The sequence below is a fragment of the Crocodylus siamensis genome, chromosome 4 (genome assembly GCF_052110815.1).
Source record: "Crocodylus siamensis isolate JL-2025a chromosome 4, ASM5211081v1, whole genome shotgun sequence".
Taxonomy (NCBI): domain Eukaryota; kingdom Metazoa; phylum Chordata; order Crocodylia; family Crocodylidae; genus Crocodylus; species Crocodylus siamensis.
In genome coordinates this window covers 11,306,350-11,322,671 of record NC_143398.1, presented here as the reverse complement: position 1 = coordinate 11,322,671, position 16,322 = coordinate 11,306,350, and the positions used below count along the sequence as shown (strand labels likewise).

Genomic DNA, 16,322 nt, shown 5'->3' with positions numbered 1-16,322 from the left:
TTGTTCCATTTATTTCACCCTCTGCCAGTTAAATACCAACCCTAAATTTTGTTCACCCATCCTCTCCCACCACACGCACACTGTGAGAGGAGAGCTGGTAATTCAGATCCGTGGAAGAAAAACTCAGCTTCTGCTTAGTTTGCATAATCCTGACCTACTTCAACATTGAAAAGAAAAAGATGCATTTCACATCTCTGTTTAGACCATGAGAATGATATTTGCTTCTTTCCATGTAGAGTTTGTCTAGACCTGCGGCCATTCTTTAATTATGCAGTCCAGTTTTCCTCTTAAGCCATGAAAACATCTGTGAAACAGCTCAAATGGGATATTTTCAAGAACTAGTTTTTAAAAAACGAAACACTGAATATAGCCTAAAAATGACCAGATTATTTTCATGCCTCATTCACACAATCTGAAGTAAATGACCATCTATATCCTTTTCTCTGCATGGACTCTTGTTTATTTCTTGGATCACAGTGTGGAAACATCTGCGCGCGCACGCGTGTGTGTGTCTAATGGTTACATAAAGTATGAAAATGTAGGAGGCAAATAATAAGTGTTTTAAGAAAATAATACTTATGAGGGTGTTTTAAAAACATAATTTCGTTAACCAAAAAATAAATGCAAAAATAAAAGCTTTGTTCAAATATAACTGGGCATAAGGCAGAGAAACTTTAGAGATAAAGGATTTTTGTAACAGTAGCAAGAAAATCAAGCTGATTAAAATTAACACTAAAACAACGTAAGGTTAGAAAGTGGCACTGGGACTTTCTCCAGTGCTCTACATAAATCTCAAGATAGTGCCTCCAATGGAGCGTAAATGATCTTCCATGGGGAAAACACAGCAAGAATAATGGTAGAATAGAAGATAGGTTTGTACTTGATGTTAATGACGCCCAAAATGTATACTATGCTATGTGCATATTTTTCATATTATTTCAATTTTTCTCATATTTACTTGTGTAGTAAACCTTGTTTCTTTTTATGACCAGGTCACAAAATGTTTAGACACAGGAATCAAGGTAGATGTCATCTACTTGGATTTTAAGAAAGCCATCAATAGGGTATCTCATCCTATCCTCACAGATAAACTGAGAGGCTGTGATGTAGATGATTACACGGTCATGTGGGTGGCAAATTGGCTTAGGGGTTGTACCCAGGGAGTGGTGGGGGATGGGTTGGTATTGACCTGGAAATATGTGGGCAGCAGAGTCCCACAGAACTCTGTCCTTGGACCTGTGCTGTTCAGTGTCTTCATCAGTGACTTGGATGAGGGTGTGGAAAGCACTCTGTCCAAATTCGCTGATGATACCAAATTATGGGGTAAGGTTAACACACTAGAGGGTAGGGAACAAATCCAGGCAAATCTGGACAGGTTGGAAATGTGGGCACAAAAGAACAGGATGCAGTTCAACTAGGACAAGTGAAAAGTGCTGCACCTAGGGAGAAGGAATCACCAGCACACTTACAGGCTAGGGCATGACCTTCTCAGCAGCAAAGTAGCGGAAAGGGATGTCGGAGTCATTGTTGACAGCAAGAGGCACATGCGTCGTCGATACGACGAAGCGATCAGTAAAGCTAACTGCACTTTATCATGCATTACAAACAGGTCCAGGGAGGTGATACTTCCCCTTTATGTGACACTGGTCGGGCCGCAGTTGGAGTACTGCATCCAGTTTTGGACATAGCACTTCAAGAGGGATGTGGACAACCTCAAGAGGGTTCAGAGGAGGGCCACTCGTATGGTAAGGGGCCTGCAGGCAAAGCCCTACACGAAGAGATTGAGGGCCCTGGATCTCTTCACTCTCTGCAAGAGAAGGCTGAGAGGTGATCTTATGGCTGCCTAGAAATTCAAATTCATCAGGGAGGGGAGGGGGACAGCAAGGGATAGGAGGTGCTCTGTTCACCAGGGCACCCCCTGGAGTAACTAGGAACAACGGTCACAAACTGGCAGACAGCAGATTTAGGTTGGACAGCAGGAAGAACTTTTTTACGGTAAGGGTTGCCAGAATTTGGAATGGACTTCCAAGGGAGGTGGTGCTCTCCCCTACCCTGGGGGTCTTTAAGAGGAGGCTAGATATGCAGCTGGATGGGGTTGTTTGGCCCCAAGCACTCTTTCCTGCCCAGGGCAGGGGGTCAGAGTCGACGATCTGCTGAGGTCCCTCCCACTTCAAACATCTATAAATCTATGAAATCCATCAATAAGTGCTGCTGACCACTGTCTGAACTAAGAACGCTGATAGTCCAAGACAACTGAATGAGCCAGGAGAGAACAAAAAAACCAAACCAAACCAAACCAGACCAGCCCAAACGCTGCCCCCCCCCGTCCGAGACTCTTTTAATTTGCAAATTACATAAAACATTCAATTACTTGGGAATGTTTTCAAGCAAATGAAGTGCACTTATGTGACATCACATCAGGCTATGTGTTTCTAGTACCTTTATGCCAAGAGCCCATGAGATCTGCAGTCAATGAGGTAACAAGAGGCAGGTCAAATAAGTTGTTGATCTGCTTTGTGTCTGAGAATCAGAGTTAGAGGAATAATGGCACTAAAAGGCAACAAATGGGAAGAACCAGCGTTTATTAAACAAGTAGGCAGCTTGACCTGGGGTGGTAAGGATATGGGTATCTTCATTACTCGGTACACTTGGGAGTGCCTATTCAGCGATGATTCATGTTCAGCCATTAATTGTTAGAAAGGGTGTACTGTACAGCACCTTTGTAAAATAGTCTAGTTCTTGATAGAGGAGTCCCAGGCTGGTTCAAAAAGGAGTCAACTCGAAAGAGACTGGGGAACCAGTCATTGCATACAGATTGGCTAGGGATGAATAATTTACTATCCATCTACTATTTGGAATATTGTCTAAAAGTTATCGGCTACAGCATTTTTATTGTCAATGTACTCAGTCCGGCAATGAGAAGTCATCGTTGCTAGATGATTTTAAGCAACATGGTTTTGCCTAGGGACAGAAATTACACACAAACCAGGATAAGTGACTGGAAACCAGTTCAAACCTGTAACGCAACAGAACTTCAGTGCACATAAACTGCTTTCAAAATGGCCAAAACCAGTTTAAGATTAACCTGCATTGATGTATTATCAGAGTTAACTGGTTTAGATTAAATCGGTCCATTGAACTTCTGTCTCAGGGTGGGCGAGCTAGCCTTGGCCCAAGTGGGCTGCTCCAACACAGCATGGAGGTGCACTCTAGCCCCCTGAGCTTTTGGCCTGGGCCACAGTAGGCACATGGCTGCATTCAGAATCAAAAGTGAATGTCCATTCACTTATTAGTTCAATCTATGCAGCTTAAACTAACCTGAGGAGGCTGAATCGATTCAGCCTCAGGCTTTTTGACTGTCTGTACTTAGCTTTTGAGTCACATCGTTCGGGTTACTCGTGATTTATGGCAACATGGTAGCATTAATTGCACCATTTCTTTCACAGAAAGAAATTGGTATGACCAGACCATTTGATGGGCTTGCAGCCAAGTAGGCCCATAGTTGCATTTGTGAATGTGACCACGGTGCTACCTGGAAGACTATTCAGTGAGACCCTTACAAGAAAAACACTTCACTAAAGCAATTATGGGGTTTTTTTTTAATAATGGGAAACAATATAAACGTTAAAATGCAGGTTCCTATTGCTTCTCCTATAGTAAAGCTGTAGTCCAAATAGCAGCTCAGCAAGGAATGAAAGGATATAAGATATCTCTGAGTAATAGTGTGGGAAGGAGGCAGGCTCTGCAAGGGTGGACAAACGATAAGAAAGGCTCTGTCTCCTCACCATCAAATATGCCAGGCCACTTAGCTGTGCTGAGGTATGTGTATATCTGGCAAGTTTACACCCTCCTTGGAGCTCCAGGGGAACTGAGTCACAGGCTCCTTTTTGAGCTGCAGAAATCTGCTGTCCCTGCTTACAGGAGGTCCAGATGTCATAACATAGTTCGCTACAAGGGGCTGGATATGAAGTCATGTACCAGTCTCCCGTGCTTCTCAGAGCCTGTGTGACGTGAAGCATCATCATCCACATTGTTTAAAGGACAACAAAGCCAAAAAAACAGTTAATTTTGTAGAACAAGGAAAGGAAGCAAGATATTCCGCCTTTTGGTTCTGGTATTTTAAATGTAACAGATCATCCTTGCTCCCTGCTAAATGCAAGCATTTTTTTTCCTTGAGTGAATCCAAAGGAAAATAACCAAACCAGCACTTTTAGTACAGTATGCAACTCCTTTGTGAATTGGCTTATCTAGGCATTCATTTAAATACAGTAATTAAGATTTACCGCAAAACAGAAGCTGCTTTCAGATGTCACTTTGAAGGCCAGATGATCTCCTCTTTATTAATATCATCATTTTAAACTGTTGTCAGATGATTTTCTAGGATCAAGCTGTAAGGAAAGAGACTGCACCACCAAAGTGTGTCATAAATGTGTGTGCAACATGGGCTCAGACAAAAGGAGAAATTGATTCCTCATCTCTAACTCCGTGGACAGCTAAAACTGCACAAGTCGTCTCAGTGTGGTTTATTTGGTCCAAAAGAGTGAATTTCTAGCTTCAGTATCTGCCATTCGCCTTTTAAATTTAACTCCCTACAGAAGAACATAACACTATTGGAAAAGGCTTCTTAAAACCTTTATGGAAAAACCAGCAGCTTACTGAAATGAAAAATGAGATCCTAGAGAGAAAAGAAGTGATTCCATCCCCTTACAGATGAAGGCAGAACCCAGGAATGTGGGGTGAAACAATTAAAGTAGGATGATTCCAAAGGAGAATAATTATTTCACAATTACCTGAGAGCATTGCATGTCTTGCTCTACTTAGTTTTTATTTTCCAAATAGGCTTTCTAGTTCCTGCATTTTTCATATGCCTCTGAATGGCTTTCACCCTCCAGTTGATCCCCCACCCCGCAAAAAAAACAACAAAAAAACTCAGTATATATATATATATATATATATATATATATATATATATATATATATATATATATATATGACAGTGAACTCTCTATATTTTGATTCAAGCATGTTGTTACCTAACTCCTGCCTATCAGTGTGTTTAATCAGAAAGTCAGATCAGGGCTTACAATATACTTTGAGACTATATGAACTGAAAATAATTTGCTCTAGGAAATGCAGTTTGGGGAAACACAAGCACCAGCCCCTCCACATTAGAAACCGAGTTCAGAGTATAAGCACAAACTGCAGTATCTCAATGACTCCCGAGGGACTTTTCTTGTTGAAATGCATTCTTTACATTGCATGAATTTTTAAAAAGCAGAGATTTTTGCATTCTTTTTCTTTCTATCTTTGGTGCGCAATATTTTTAAACACCTTTTGGGATTCATTATGAAATTTAATCTCCTTAGCTAAAATGACTATGCAATATCAAACAATTAAAAATATGCTGATATATTTAGAATGGTAAAACTTTTCAAAAGCAATAAAAGGTGTTTAATTTGGATGAGCATCGGTAGTCAGCAAAAATAAAAGTCAAAATACTTGGAAGTATTTAATATAAAGACCTTACTGCAAAAAATATGTTAAATAAAAAAATACTTCATTTAAACTTCTCAGAAGTTACATGCTGAAGTCTCATTTAATGAGACAGCTGCTTGGAAAGAGATGGTCGGGGGGGGGAAATTAGTGACCCCATGAAATCCTAATTATTTGGCATACGTCTGATGATCCTTTTTGCTTAGTGAAGCTTTTTTGTAGACTCTTTCAAGGAATTCTCTCCTCTTTTCTTTGTTTTCCATCAATAGATGCAAAGTAATCTCAGCTGAGCAAAATGCAGTTGCGCAAGTCATAATACTTAAAATAATGCTGTTAACCAAATCAGAGACAGAATTGTTCTTCAAAATGCCAGCAGGGGGTGAGGCTACAGCCTCAGAGGACAGCTGACACAAACAGGCATTTTCATGGCATTTTCATTTGTTGATTTGCAGCTTGATATTTTACCTATAAAAAGAGCTAGCTAAGAAATTCACTTTTTTAGTGGGGTACTCTTTTATTTTATTTTTAATGCACTTCAGTCATCCCCATTAACCTAAAATTTGGACAACTCTACTTTGTAACCTATTATCTGTAATGGTCTTGTTTTATTTGTATATAACAAGGTGCACTTATGCCATATGAATGATGAAATTGCTTATCTACGAAATATTAACTGGCTAATCTATTGTGAGGCAAAAATATATTCTGCTGAAAATATACCCTTTCTGGTTGCTTATTTAGCATTTTGCACATATATCTGAATTTGACTCACTCTTGGGCTGCATTAGAGATGCAAATTCAAACACAAATATTTTTATAGATAATTTACACCCAATGTCATGGATCCCCATTAGTTGCAGATGGCTCAATTTCAGGCCCTCTTGTATCAGTATCTTGGAGTCTAATGATTTTATTCAGTCATCCAAAGTGAAAGTTAAGTTTATCCCTGAAGTATTAGAAAGTAACACTCATCTACAGTTCTCTCTCTCATTGGAATTGGTATCATGGAATTGAAAATCTTTGGTGCAAGAGCAAAGGGAATCTCCTCACTGTGATTTGCCATCTGATCTTTAAAACAAACCATTTTATAATCCTACAGCTTGTATGTAAAAGACACTCGCTGAAGGCAGTCGGTGCGCAAATTCTCTTAATGATTTGATTCTTACATTGATCAGGTTGTAAAATATTCATTTCCATTTATGCCTTCTTTTCAAAGAGCAGAAGTTGCTTTTTACATTCAGTTAGTAAACACAGGCCCGAACCCGGCTGCCATCAAGAGATCATAAGTTGTTTAGCTGTTAATATATTTAACAGCTGTTAGATAATTAACAGTTATTTTACCAACCTGCTCAAAATGGACACTGTATGCAACCTCCTACTTACTCCCTAAAACCAAGTTATTCTAGAATTTTAATTTCATAAAATCTTTATCTCTGTATCATGATAAGTGACCTTATAGATATTTTTATAAATAAAAGTTAAGATCCTTATAATTAATTTGAATGATATCATTCTGCAGGTTGCTAAACCTCTTAAGTTACAGAAAATACAGAAAAGCAAATTGCACTGGTTAATTTGAGGTACCTGTTACATCAGGTACGTGGACATGTCTATAAAATTACCAAAGTGTAAAAGTATTATAAAATACTAAGACAATATTTGAAAAGTCATAAGCCTTGTTACTTTGTTAGTTATTAAATACAGGGACTAATTTACAGCTGTTAAGCGCCATTATCTGATTACACAGAAGCCACTAAAAAGCACTGAAAATTATTTTAAAAAAATGTCTCTTTTTGTTACTGGCTGGAATCGAGGTTGAGATTGTGAAGTGGAAGTAAGAAATAATTACTGGAAACGTACATTGTCCTGCCCTGTAACTTGCTTTTTAACACTTCTAAGATGCCACTGATTCAAAAAAAACAACCCTGAGATAAAAAAAAAATGACTTCTCTCTAATTTTCAATTGAAAGGGAAAAAGTGAATTAAAAAAACCCCATTTTTCTATAAAACAGGAAATTGTATTGCTACTTTCCATATAAAAAAACCCCATAGGGTGAGGCTAAGAGTTGTTTAATGCTGTAACTTGGTGCACATTTTCCAAGGCACTGTACCAAAAAGTGAAACTAGTATACATGCTGATGGTGTCAGTCTGGAAGTCTGGGCTGGGCCATCTAAAGGGTAATATGCTTATATGACAAATCACCCGGCATGTGCACTCAGTCTCTAAAGCTATTTGCTCTTCAGCGTTGATGCATCCAGAGAACTGGGGACTTGCAGATGGAACAACATATTTAAATGCTCCGTCACTTGCTTAGGGAGGGGGAAGCAAATGATGAAGCAAATACTGAAATACACAATTGCTTTAAAAGCACAGTATAACAATCCTTCTACATTTCCTTTATTCTAAAAGATTGTTTTAGGCAGGGAGGCTCCCTTAGCAGATCCCAGCTCAGTCCGACTGTTAATCTGCATGCATGATAAATGATCTCATGAAATCATACATCTTTGCAGCTCTTTAGATCAGAACCAAACCAACATTTGCCTAATAGGATGGGGCAAATAAGTTTTCTCTTCAGGACAACATACCATAACCCTTGTAGCCGAAATTAAAATTTCCAAATGAAGGTAGAGAGCAAAGAACATTAAATAACAACAAGGAAGGTTTCATCACTTAACAGACCTGAGTGTTTGGACATCTCTTTAGATCAGCCTGGCAGATGCCTAATATCATTTGCATTGTGTAGGACATGTATCAGGACCTGTTCCTGCTGGAATCCTTCCTATTCCTAATGGCTGCATTCAAGTTATGTTAAAGTATGTGGTAGGTGTTTCCCAGAGCAAAGTAGAAAGGTTAAATGCAGAAGGAACAATTTGGCATGATTTCACTCAAAAAGGGGGCAAGTTGATGATGGAGTTATATAAGCTGAAGTGGCAACTGGGCACCATCAGATTCAGTTAATAGAGCCCTTGAATTCAGAGATGCTTATTAGAAGTATCTTTTCTGATTGGAAAACAGGAGCTAGAATGAACAATCAAAGCTGAGATTGTGCAAACAAGGAAATTCTTGGCTTTGGCATGTCTTCTCAGAAAACTGAGAGGGAAGGTACATGAATTTTTTGCAGCAACTTTGCACGCTAATATGTGATATATATGGTCATTTATAGAAAAGAAACGCAGGAGCTTTCCAAGTAAGCCTAATTAGCTGGTATTAGTAACGATTTTTTAAAGAAAAAATATACAGGTAGAAACTATTCAAATTGAAGATGACTTGAATTGAGGCAATGGGTTCCATAAATGCAAAACTCTTTGCTGTACTTGGAGTATGGAAATGGTATGGGTCACCATATAACACAGGTGCATTCACCCCCTACACACACACACACACACACACACACACTTTCAGCTGCTTGAACAACTGGCTATTACTGAATACCTCTACTCAGAAAACTCGTGTTTGAGGCAGAACATTATACCCTAAGAAGAAAGTTTGTTGCCAGCAAAGGAGGCAATAAAAGTCTGAATGGCCTTTGAATGTGCCCAAGTATAAAGGGTGATTTGTGAAAGCACACTGTAAGTGGCAGTCATTACAACACACAGTTTTATTTACACTTGTGACTTAAACATTTCTTCCACCGGAACAGCTACAGGACATTGCCAGTGTCAAAGTGTCTTCCCTGATTTTAACAGAACTCCCGATATTTATCATGCTGACGGCAAATATCGTTAAAATAAAAGACATTTTAGGAATGCAAGCGCATAGTCTTCAGCTCTCAGACCTTTCAACAATTGCCTCCTTTCTCTGTTTTATATGCTCAGGGTATGTGAAAATACTTGGCATTTGACAATAGCTATCAGAATAATAATAGAAACTTTTAGTTCAAGATTAATGGGACCGAGATAAATTAGATGAATACTTTTCTGTCTGAAATTCCAGCAGCGAATGAATTCCAGCATATCTTATCAGTGGTTCAGCTACATGTAAACCAACCATCCTCACATGACTTAACACTATGCATACCATGTAGCCACGGGGTTAACATAAAATTACTTCTAATTTTTGCCCTGGGCTACACCTAGCTGTGCTTAAACTTAAGGATCAGTATTTTGCCTAAATTTGAAAAGGATACCTCTTTCGCAAACCCAAAGTCAGTTTAGCGACTAATTTGTCATAAGTCATTTTTATTTATATTAGCAGAGACCGCAAGCGGGAATGCACACCAATACTGAATTTAAATGATTGATGCAGAAGACAAGTATCTGTACTGGAATTCCCACTGGGCATAAGAGAGAGTGCATTTATTTATGCAAGGTTTGTAGGCATGTTTCCATATTACATCAGCAGAATGTAAAAATCTTAGTTATCTTTCTGTCCTTCTCCCCCTTAGCCATCCACAGCATACAAAATAGCACCGAGATGGGTCTGCTGCCGTTTTGGGGAGGGGTACCAGCAAACTACCGATCACAAAGAAATTCCAAGTGACCTGGGGGAAGGGGCGGGGGGGGGGGGGGGGAACCAATACAAAAAAACCCCATAGACACTCCTGACAGACACTTCCAGCAGCAAGTCAGAGACAAACCCAGCGCTTTGTTTATATGGCCAAACCTCTAAGAAACACAAATGTCAAACAAGCACCGTGACTAGCTACCGAGGAGCTCCGTTTTCTATCTGGATGCTGTCAGGCAACTGAATCTCTACTTACATTCTATCAGAAACTAGCAAACGGCTATCAACCATCATCTCCGGGAGAAAATCCAGCTTGAATGAAGAAGTCATGTTCTTTTCTGTGCACACCGTTCTGGTCTGGCAAATAAGAATGTTTCTATGCTTGTCTGATTCAACAACTGTGCTGGCCAAGAGACAGGCAGGGACAGGTGCAGGAGGCCTCCCCAAGGCAGCAGCCAGAGTCGGCAGTTGTCACATTCTCTCCCCCTCTTGTTTTCCTCCAATCCCCTCTGAAATCTACTGCTGAGGCAACTGTCTATAGAGCACCAGGTGCTGAAACGGGAGGCGGAGCTCCTTTCCCACTGCAGCTAGAGTTTAACCCATGCACCCCCGTAGGTATTCACAATGGCTCGGAAAATGCACGCAGGAGAGAGAACCTTATCCGGTGATGGGAAAACAAGGAAATCTTCTGTGTAATCCATTACTCCGCTGACAAATACGGTGCAGTAGCACCGACTCTTTAACCTCCTGTTTTCCAAGCAGCAATCGAGGCTTTACAACACAGTTCGAAAACCCGATGACTTGTTACACCCTAGTTCCACTTTCATTTCCATCTGTCGTTTCTATGCCAAATTGAGCAGGCTGACTAAACTTTGCAAAGTAAATGCGTTAACTAAATACATGCCAATTTAATATTAAAACAAATGCTCGTCACAACACCGGCAAGTATATGAACGATCAGTGGTGGTTACACATATGACTGTCTGCAAATGCACGCAATTATATTACATCAGGACAATGCATAATTCCATGTAGACATTAATCTTCATATTGCTAATAAGGCTGTTGTTAAAAAGTGACCTGCCTGAAATTAGTAAGAGCACAAACATCTCATTGATGTACACAGAAAGATGATTACATTGACACTTTTTGGTGAAAAGACATAATTACCTTGTGAACCCGGAGCATTAGTATTGAAACAGCAGAAAAAAATAAGTTCTCATTAAAGTCTATACCACCTTGGAGCTCTACATCTAAGCTTTATCATGCACTGAGTCCGATTTTGAGTTTATGGTACCAGCGCATAGGAATCTGGAGAATAAAAATACCCCTCTGCCAGCCAAAAAAAAGGTTGTTTTTTTTTTAAACAAAAATGGTAATTATTTTTTATATAAATTTTCTAAAATCAAAAATCCACCACTGATGTATCTGGAGTTCAACTCAGCCAACAAATGAAGACAGGCATAAACACACACACACACACACACACAATCCCTATATTTGCTTCAATATAATGCATATCTAAGCAGAAGAATTGCTCACATAGTTACAGCAATCACTGGGTGATCCGAGGACATTAGCCAACTTGTTATTTATATTGTCTTTTCTCATGAGTCTCTCTCAAATTTCATAATATCTGATATTACTGAGGATCAGCATGTGAAAACAACATTAATAAACAAAGACTACTACATTTAATCCAGAGCATTTGAACCGTTATCCAGAAATGTATTCCCGCAATATATAAACACACGGTTTATGAGGCCAAGATTCATTTAAGTTTTACATAGAAAAGAATCGACTTGCTAATATGCAACAGAGTGGGCTGGTTTTTAAGCGCCTCGATTATTTCACTGTTTAAGATATTATGCCATGCTAAATAGTTGACAGAAAAGAAAACCCCGCAGGCTGCTGGCGTTTTTGCCTACTTTGCAAGTCTAAAGAAAGAGAAGGCTCACCTAAACCTCAACATAATCCACAGAGGAGAATCACAGATCTGAACAGATACCTACATGGCACCTATAGGATCTCCTACCACCACCATCACATCTGCACACTTCGTAGTAGTGCGCAAAACAAAATCACAACACCTGGTATCGGACCTATCCAGGTTCTCATACTTTCACCCATCATCCCATTATCTGGCAATGAACCCTTACAGTCGAGAGAGAATGTGTGTGAAGCAGAAATGAGGGAAAGCCAGTATGACTTTCTCCAGCTGGATGCAGCCACCTGGCTTTTGATTTGGGGCCTCTATAGTGGTTAATCCAGCCTAAAGTAGAGTTGGATTAACTTTCAATTTCAAAATCTTGCCACTGCAGAACGGGTAGGCTTTAGCCTGGAGGAAGCAGGCAGAGCGCTCGGGGAGGATGAGGTTATCCTTTTAAGTAGACGTCTCCACCCCCTTTTGACCCTTCATGGTCTGACACATGCTCCCCATCACACAGCAGTCCTAATTGGAAAACTGGGCCATAATATACAGGCTCCTAACCTTCCTTAAATCTACATGGGTCATTCAGGAGAAACGCTGTTCTAATGAATAAAGACTTTCCCACATGTTCGCCGAATAAATAAATCCATGACTTGCACAAAAAGGGGAGGGTGTGTGTGGGGGGGAAATCACAAATAATTTTGCCCCAAAAGTACACGTGGAATAGAAGAATTGTAGACATTTGTCCTGTTTTGCAAGGTATGAATGCGTAAAAATGCTTCATTAAAACATATGTTCTTTTGAAATATTTATTTTCTTTTTAATTACATGTGAATTAGCTGGAAGAAGCTGTAGGGAAGCCCTCTTACTGACTTAAGCCTTCTCAGCAGTTTGTTAAATTCTAGCCTCAAATCCCTTGAGGGAATAGTGGATTCAAAGCAGCTTTTAATCATACTATAAGGAGGGTGAAGTAGTATGTAAGTAGGTCATAGAGAAAGCATTACAAGTGCATAGGTTATTGCTTTATTTAACAACTATAGTGTAACACACTTTTCAAAGCACATTTGCTTTTGCCATTTAAAAGTTAGAGGCATGACCAGGGTCAAATACAAAAGGAAGCCAGCTCTATGAAGGATACGGACACGTGAATCCAGAGACGTGCATGGAGGGAGGGGGAGGAGATGGAAATCTGCATTTGAACAGTTTGGTTCCCCAACATAAATAACGTGATGCCTGCATATCCACTCATTGCACAATTCAGAGTGTCAGTGGGGGGGAAAAAAAAAAAGAAGAAATATTCGTGTTTATAGTATTTACGCTGCAGTCCTCTTGTTGCAAACACCGACTCTGTTTCTGCGATCAATCCCTGTGCACTAAAACAACTTTTCATGAAATATTAAGAAATGTGGTTGAGTTAAACTAAATAAAACGCTTCGCCTTGTTGCCAATGCACAGTGAAAAAAAAATATTGGGGTAAAATAATGAATGAGATTGGACTCATGCCAAGAGAGCGAAATCAATGATAGATGCAGCTCTGTCTTTTGGAGCTTGGCGTTATTGACTGGTTTGGTCGTGAAATTAAGCTGCTGCTTTTGGCTGGTGCCGTTTCTGCTGGAACACAGTCATTCTTGGGCCCTAGTCCTACCTCCGATTCAGGCTCCCATCCAACTCGCCTTGACTGCAGAGGAGGCGGTTAAGGTTCGTGGACTTCCTGTTGTCATAGACATCCTTCGGCTCATTCTGCTTCAGCTTTTCCATATGTAAAACAAGGCAGGAAAATACTAATTCACCTCGGCCTTCCAGATTAGTCACACTCTTGGTACAGCTCTTTGAGTCTGTGAAGTGCTATATACAGTCTATAGCATCTTGGCCTTTTAAAAACATCTCTTTATAGGAGCCCACACACAAGGGAAATGGAAGGAAGACGATAGCTGCGTGTTAGGCCACTTTCGCGTGTATGAGCTCACTGCTGACATCACTGCCTGGGCTTCTGATTCGGGCTGTGAGAAATCAAGCAGAGACCCCTCTCCCTCCTGTTGACAATCAAATCTCGCATACATCTCATGGTGTCCCCCCCACCCTTTACACCTTACCTAATTGTCATTCTTTTAATCAACTTCCCATCCATTATTGAACAAAGGAAATGCTCCTCTTGGAAGCACTTCAAGGGAAAGTTTCTGAATGACTTCATTTCATAGAAAGCCTGCAAGGCAGTGTGAGGAGAGTTCAAATATACTACTTTATTCCCCTTCTACGCCAATGAGAGCTGCTCTCTGGCAGCTTATCTCTGGCATCAAAGCAAGCTGCTCACAGAAACAAGGAGGCTGCCTCGAATCTCAGTTGCAAGGATGTAAACCTGGAGCAGCCTCAAGTGACTTCAGTGGAACGGCTGCAAATTTCCACTGATGTAAAGGAGATAAGCATCGGGCCTCAGCAACTCCACAGCATGCAAATGAAATGTTCACTACATTTCAGAAAGAAATACCCGTGCCACACAGCACAGGCTAGAAAGTAGCAGTATGCATAGCAGCAGATAATTAATTCTTTCATCTTGTAGAGGGACTTGCGAGTACCTGGCTCCCAGTGAACGGAGGAGCAGACTTCTGGAGGGACAGGGAAGGAAAGAAACAGGCATCAAGATAAGAGACCCTTTGCTTGCTATAACACTGCAAGCAAAGGGTCTTCTCTTCTCCATAATATTACTGAGAATTATGGAAAAAAAATGTTACCTCTGCAGCTTAACAGGGCCATCCCAAAGCTAGACAATTATTTCTGCGTGTGGCACAATCAAAAGGGCCCCATCTGGAAAACGGTTACTCCTTTGAGCAAGTTGCTCATTTTAATGAGACTTCCTTCAGGAGCCAGAACTACTTGCAGAGTAAAAATCTTCCAGCCTCTGACCCTATATTTCATTTCAAGGATTTTTCTTTGCCTCCGAGGCTTTCTCTTCATTTCAAGCCATTATCTAACACATCTTCCCCTCGTCATATTTTAAATTAAAATGTTGTAAGTGTTTCTAGTTTTTTTATTATTTTTTTTAAAGTGCTTACAGATGACGGCAGCTTTAAAAAGGGGGAATTTTTCATTGGGTCTAGCCAATGTATTTTAAATGCCGATAAACTGTAGGTACTTGTGAGTTTTTTTGTCTTAATCTCTGGGCTGTTGCATCTTAATTAGTGATTTGCAGAAATAAATGTCAGTTAAAATTAGTATAGAGAAAAGGTACCTTGAATTAAGTATTTCTAGAGCCCTCATTCAAAACATAATGATATTATGTAAACTCGGTTGCTATAGTAAAACTTCCCACTCACTCTTCTTTTCCTGTTTTATACCAGTGAAAAGGTGATTTCATCAGTCTGTGGGTATAAGGTCTTTGTTCCATGTGTTGAATAATACCTCAATCTTTCCTGAAACAATTAGGCAACTTTTCTGTTGCAAAAGGCAGGCATTATTAACAGCCCATGCTATGTCTTAAGGAGGGCTTTAAAAAACATTTTGCTTCCCAAAAACATCCAACTCAAGTTGGTCGTGCAAACATTTACAATTGTCAGCCATGCAAACAGAGGGCCCAGCCTGACAAATGTGCCGTGCTGAATAGAGTCGATGACCAAAGCAATATAGTGGGTCCAGGGGCTTAATGCAACTTTACTTAGTAAGAAGTGCTGTTTAGATATCCTGGTTATCAGAATCAGGCCCCAACATCCTTTCATTAATTTAGACATACTAGAAGAGCACCACTCTCCTGACATGGAGAGTCTGTATTTGCGTACCGTTTGGTGTGTACGATTTTAAGGCTCCTTTCTCTTTCACTCCCAGCTCAGTCAAACATTCATCCAGTCCTAGTCTACCCATTTTATTTCCCACTGCAAAAGTGGTATGGAACGAGTCCAGCAACGGCAAACCTAACAGCTACCATCTATCCGGGGGAAAATCTGGACTCTCCTTCCAACTGGGCAGTTCCACTAGACAACAGCTGCTCTATTCATGTAGCAAAACGCCTCCTTTCCAGACAATGTCAGAAAAGGAACATATGATACCACTTTATCATTGTTGGATTTGGGTATTAGATTATTCCCAAGTGAGATGGAACAATTCTTTGGTAGCTGGCTCGGGGAGGAGTCATTTGTCTGGGTCTCTCACAGGAGCCAGCTCTCTCCAACATGAACAGAAGTCCCTGTACTTCCCCTCGGAGAAGAGAAACAGCCACAACTGCTAGCAGCATCACGAAGCATGAGAAGCTCCATGATCACCTACAATTTTCAGAAGTTGGGCTATTTGGTCCTGCTGGGAGATTGGCTTGTTGGGGATGATTGTAGCTAGTGGGCAAGGACTGGATCCAGCTAAAGACTAAATCAATAGGTAGGTGCAGGGTGAGGGCTAAAATGGGCAGTGGGTGAATGGAGAAAGTAAGAGTGAAAGTGTGGGGTAGAATCAGCGAGAGAAGAGGAAAAGACG

The 16,322-nt window shown here is 40.2% G+C and overlaps 1 protein-coding gene across 16 annotated transcripts in view; it reads right to left on the bottom strand.

Annotated features, from left to right (window-relative positions):
• CELF2 (CUGBP Elav-like family member 2) overlaps positions 1 to 16,322 on the bottom strand; it is a 618,606-nt gene that overhangs the window by 298,032 nt on the left and 304,252 nt on the right. For 2 of the 16 annotated variants that reach the window (XM_090041756.1, XM_090041758.1), the window contains exon 1: positions 10,194 to 10,423. The exons of 12 other annotated variants lie outside the window; for them this stretch is intronic. In XM_090041756.1, coding sequence (XP_089897882.1) covers positions 10,194 to 10,267 — 74 coding nt within the window. In that variant the 5' untranslated portion in view covers positions 10,268 to 10,423. Of the gene's footprint in view, positions 1 to 10,193; positions 10,429 to 16,322 lie in introns of those variants that run through there. 2 more of the 16 variants (XM_090041749.1, XM_090041755.1) reach the window with 2 other exon arrangements.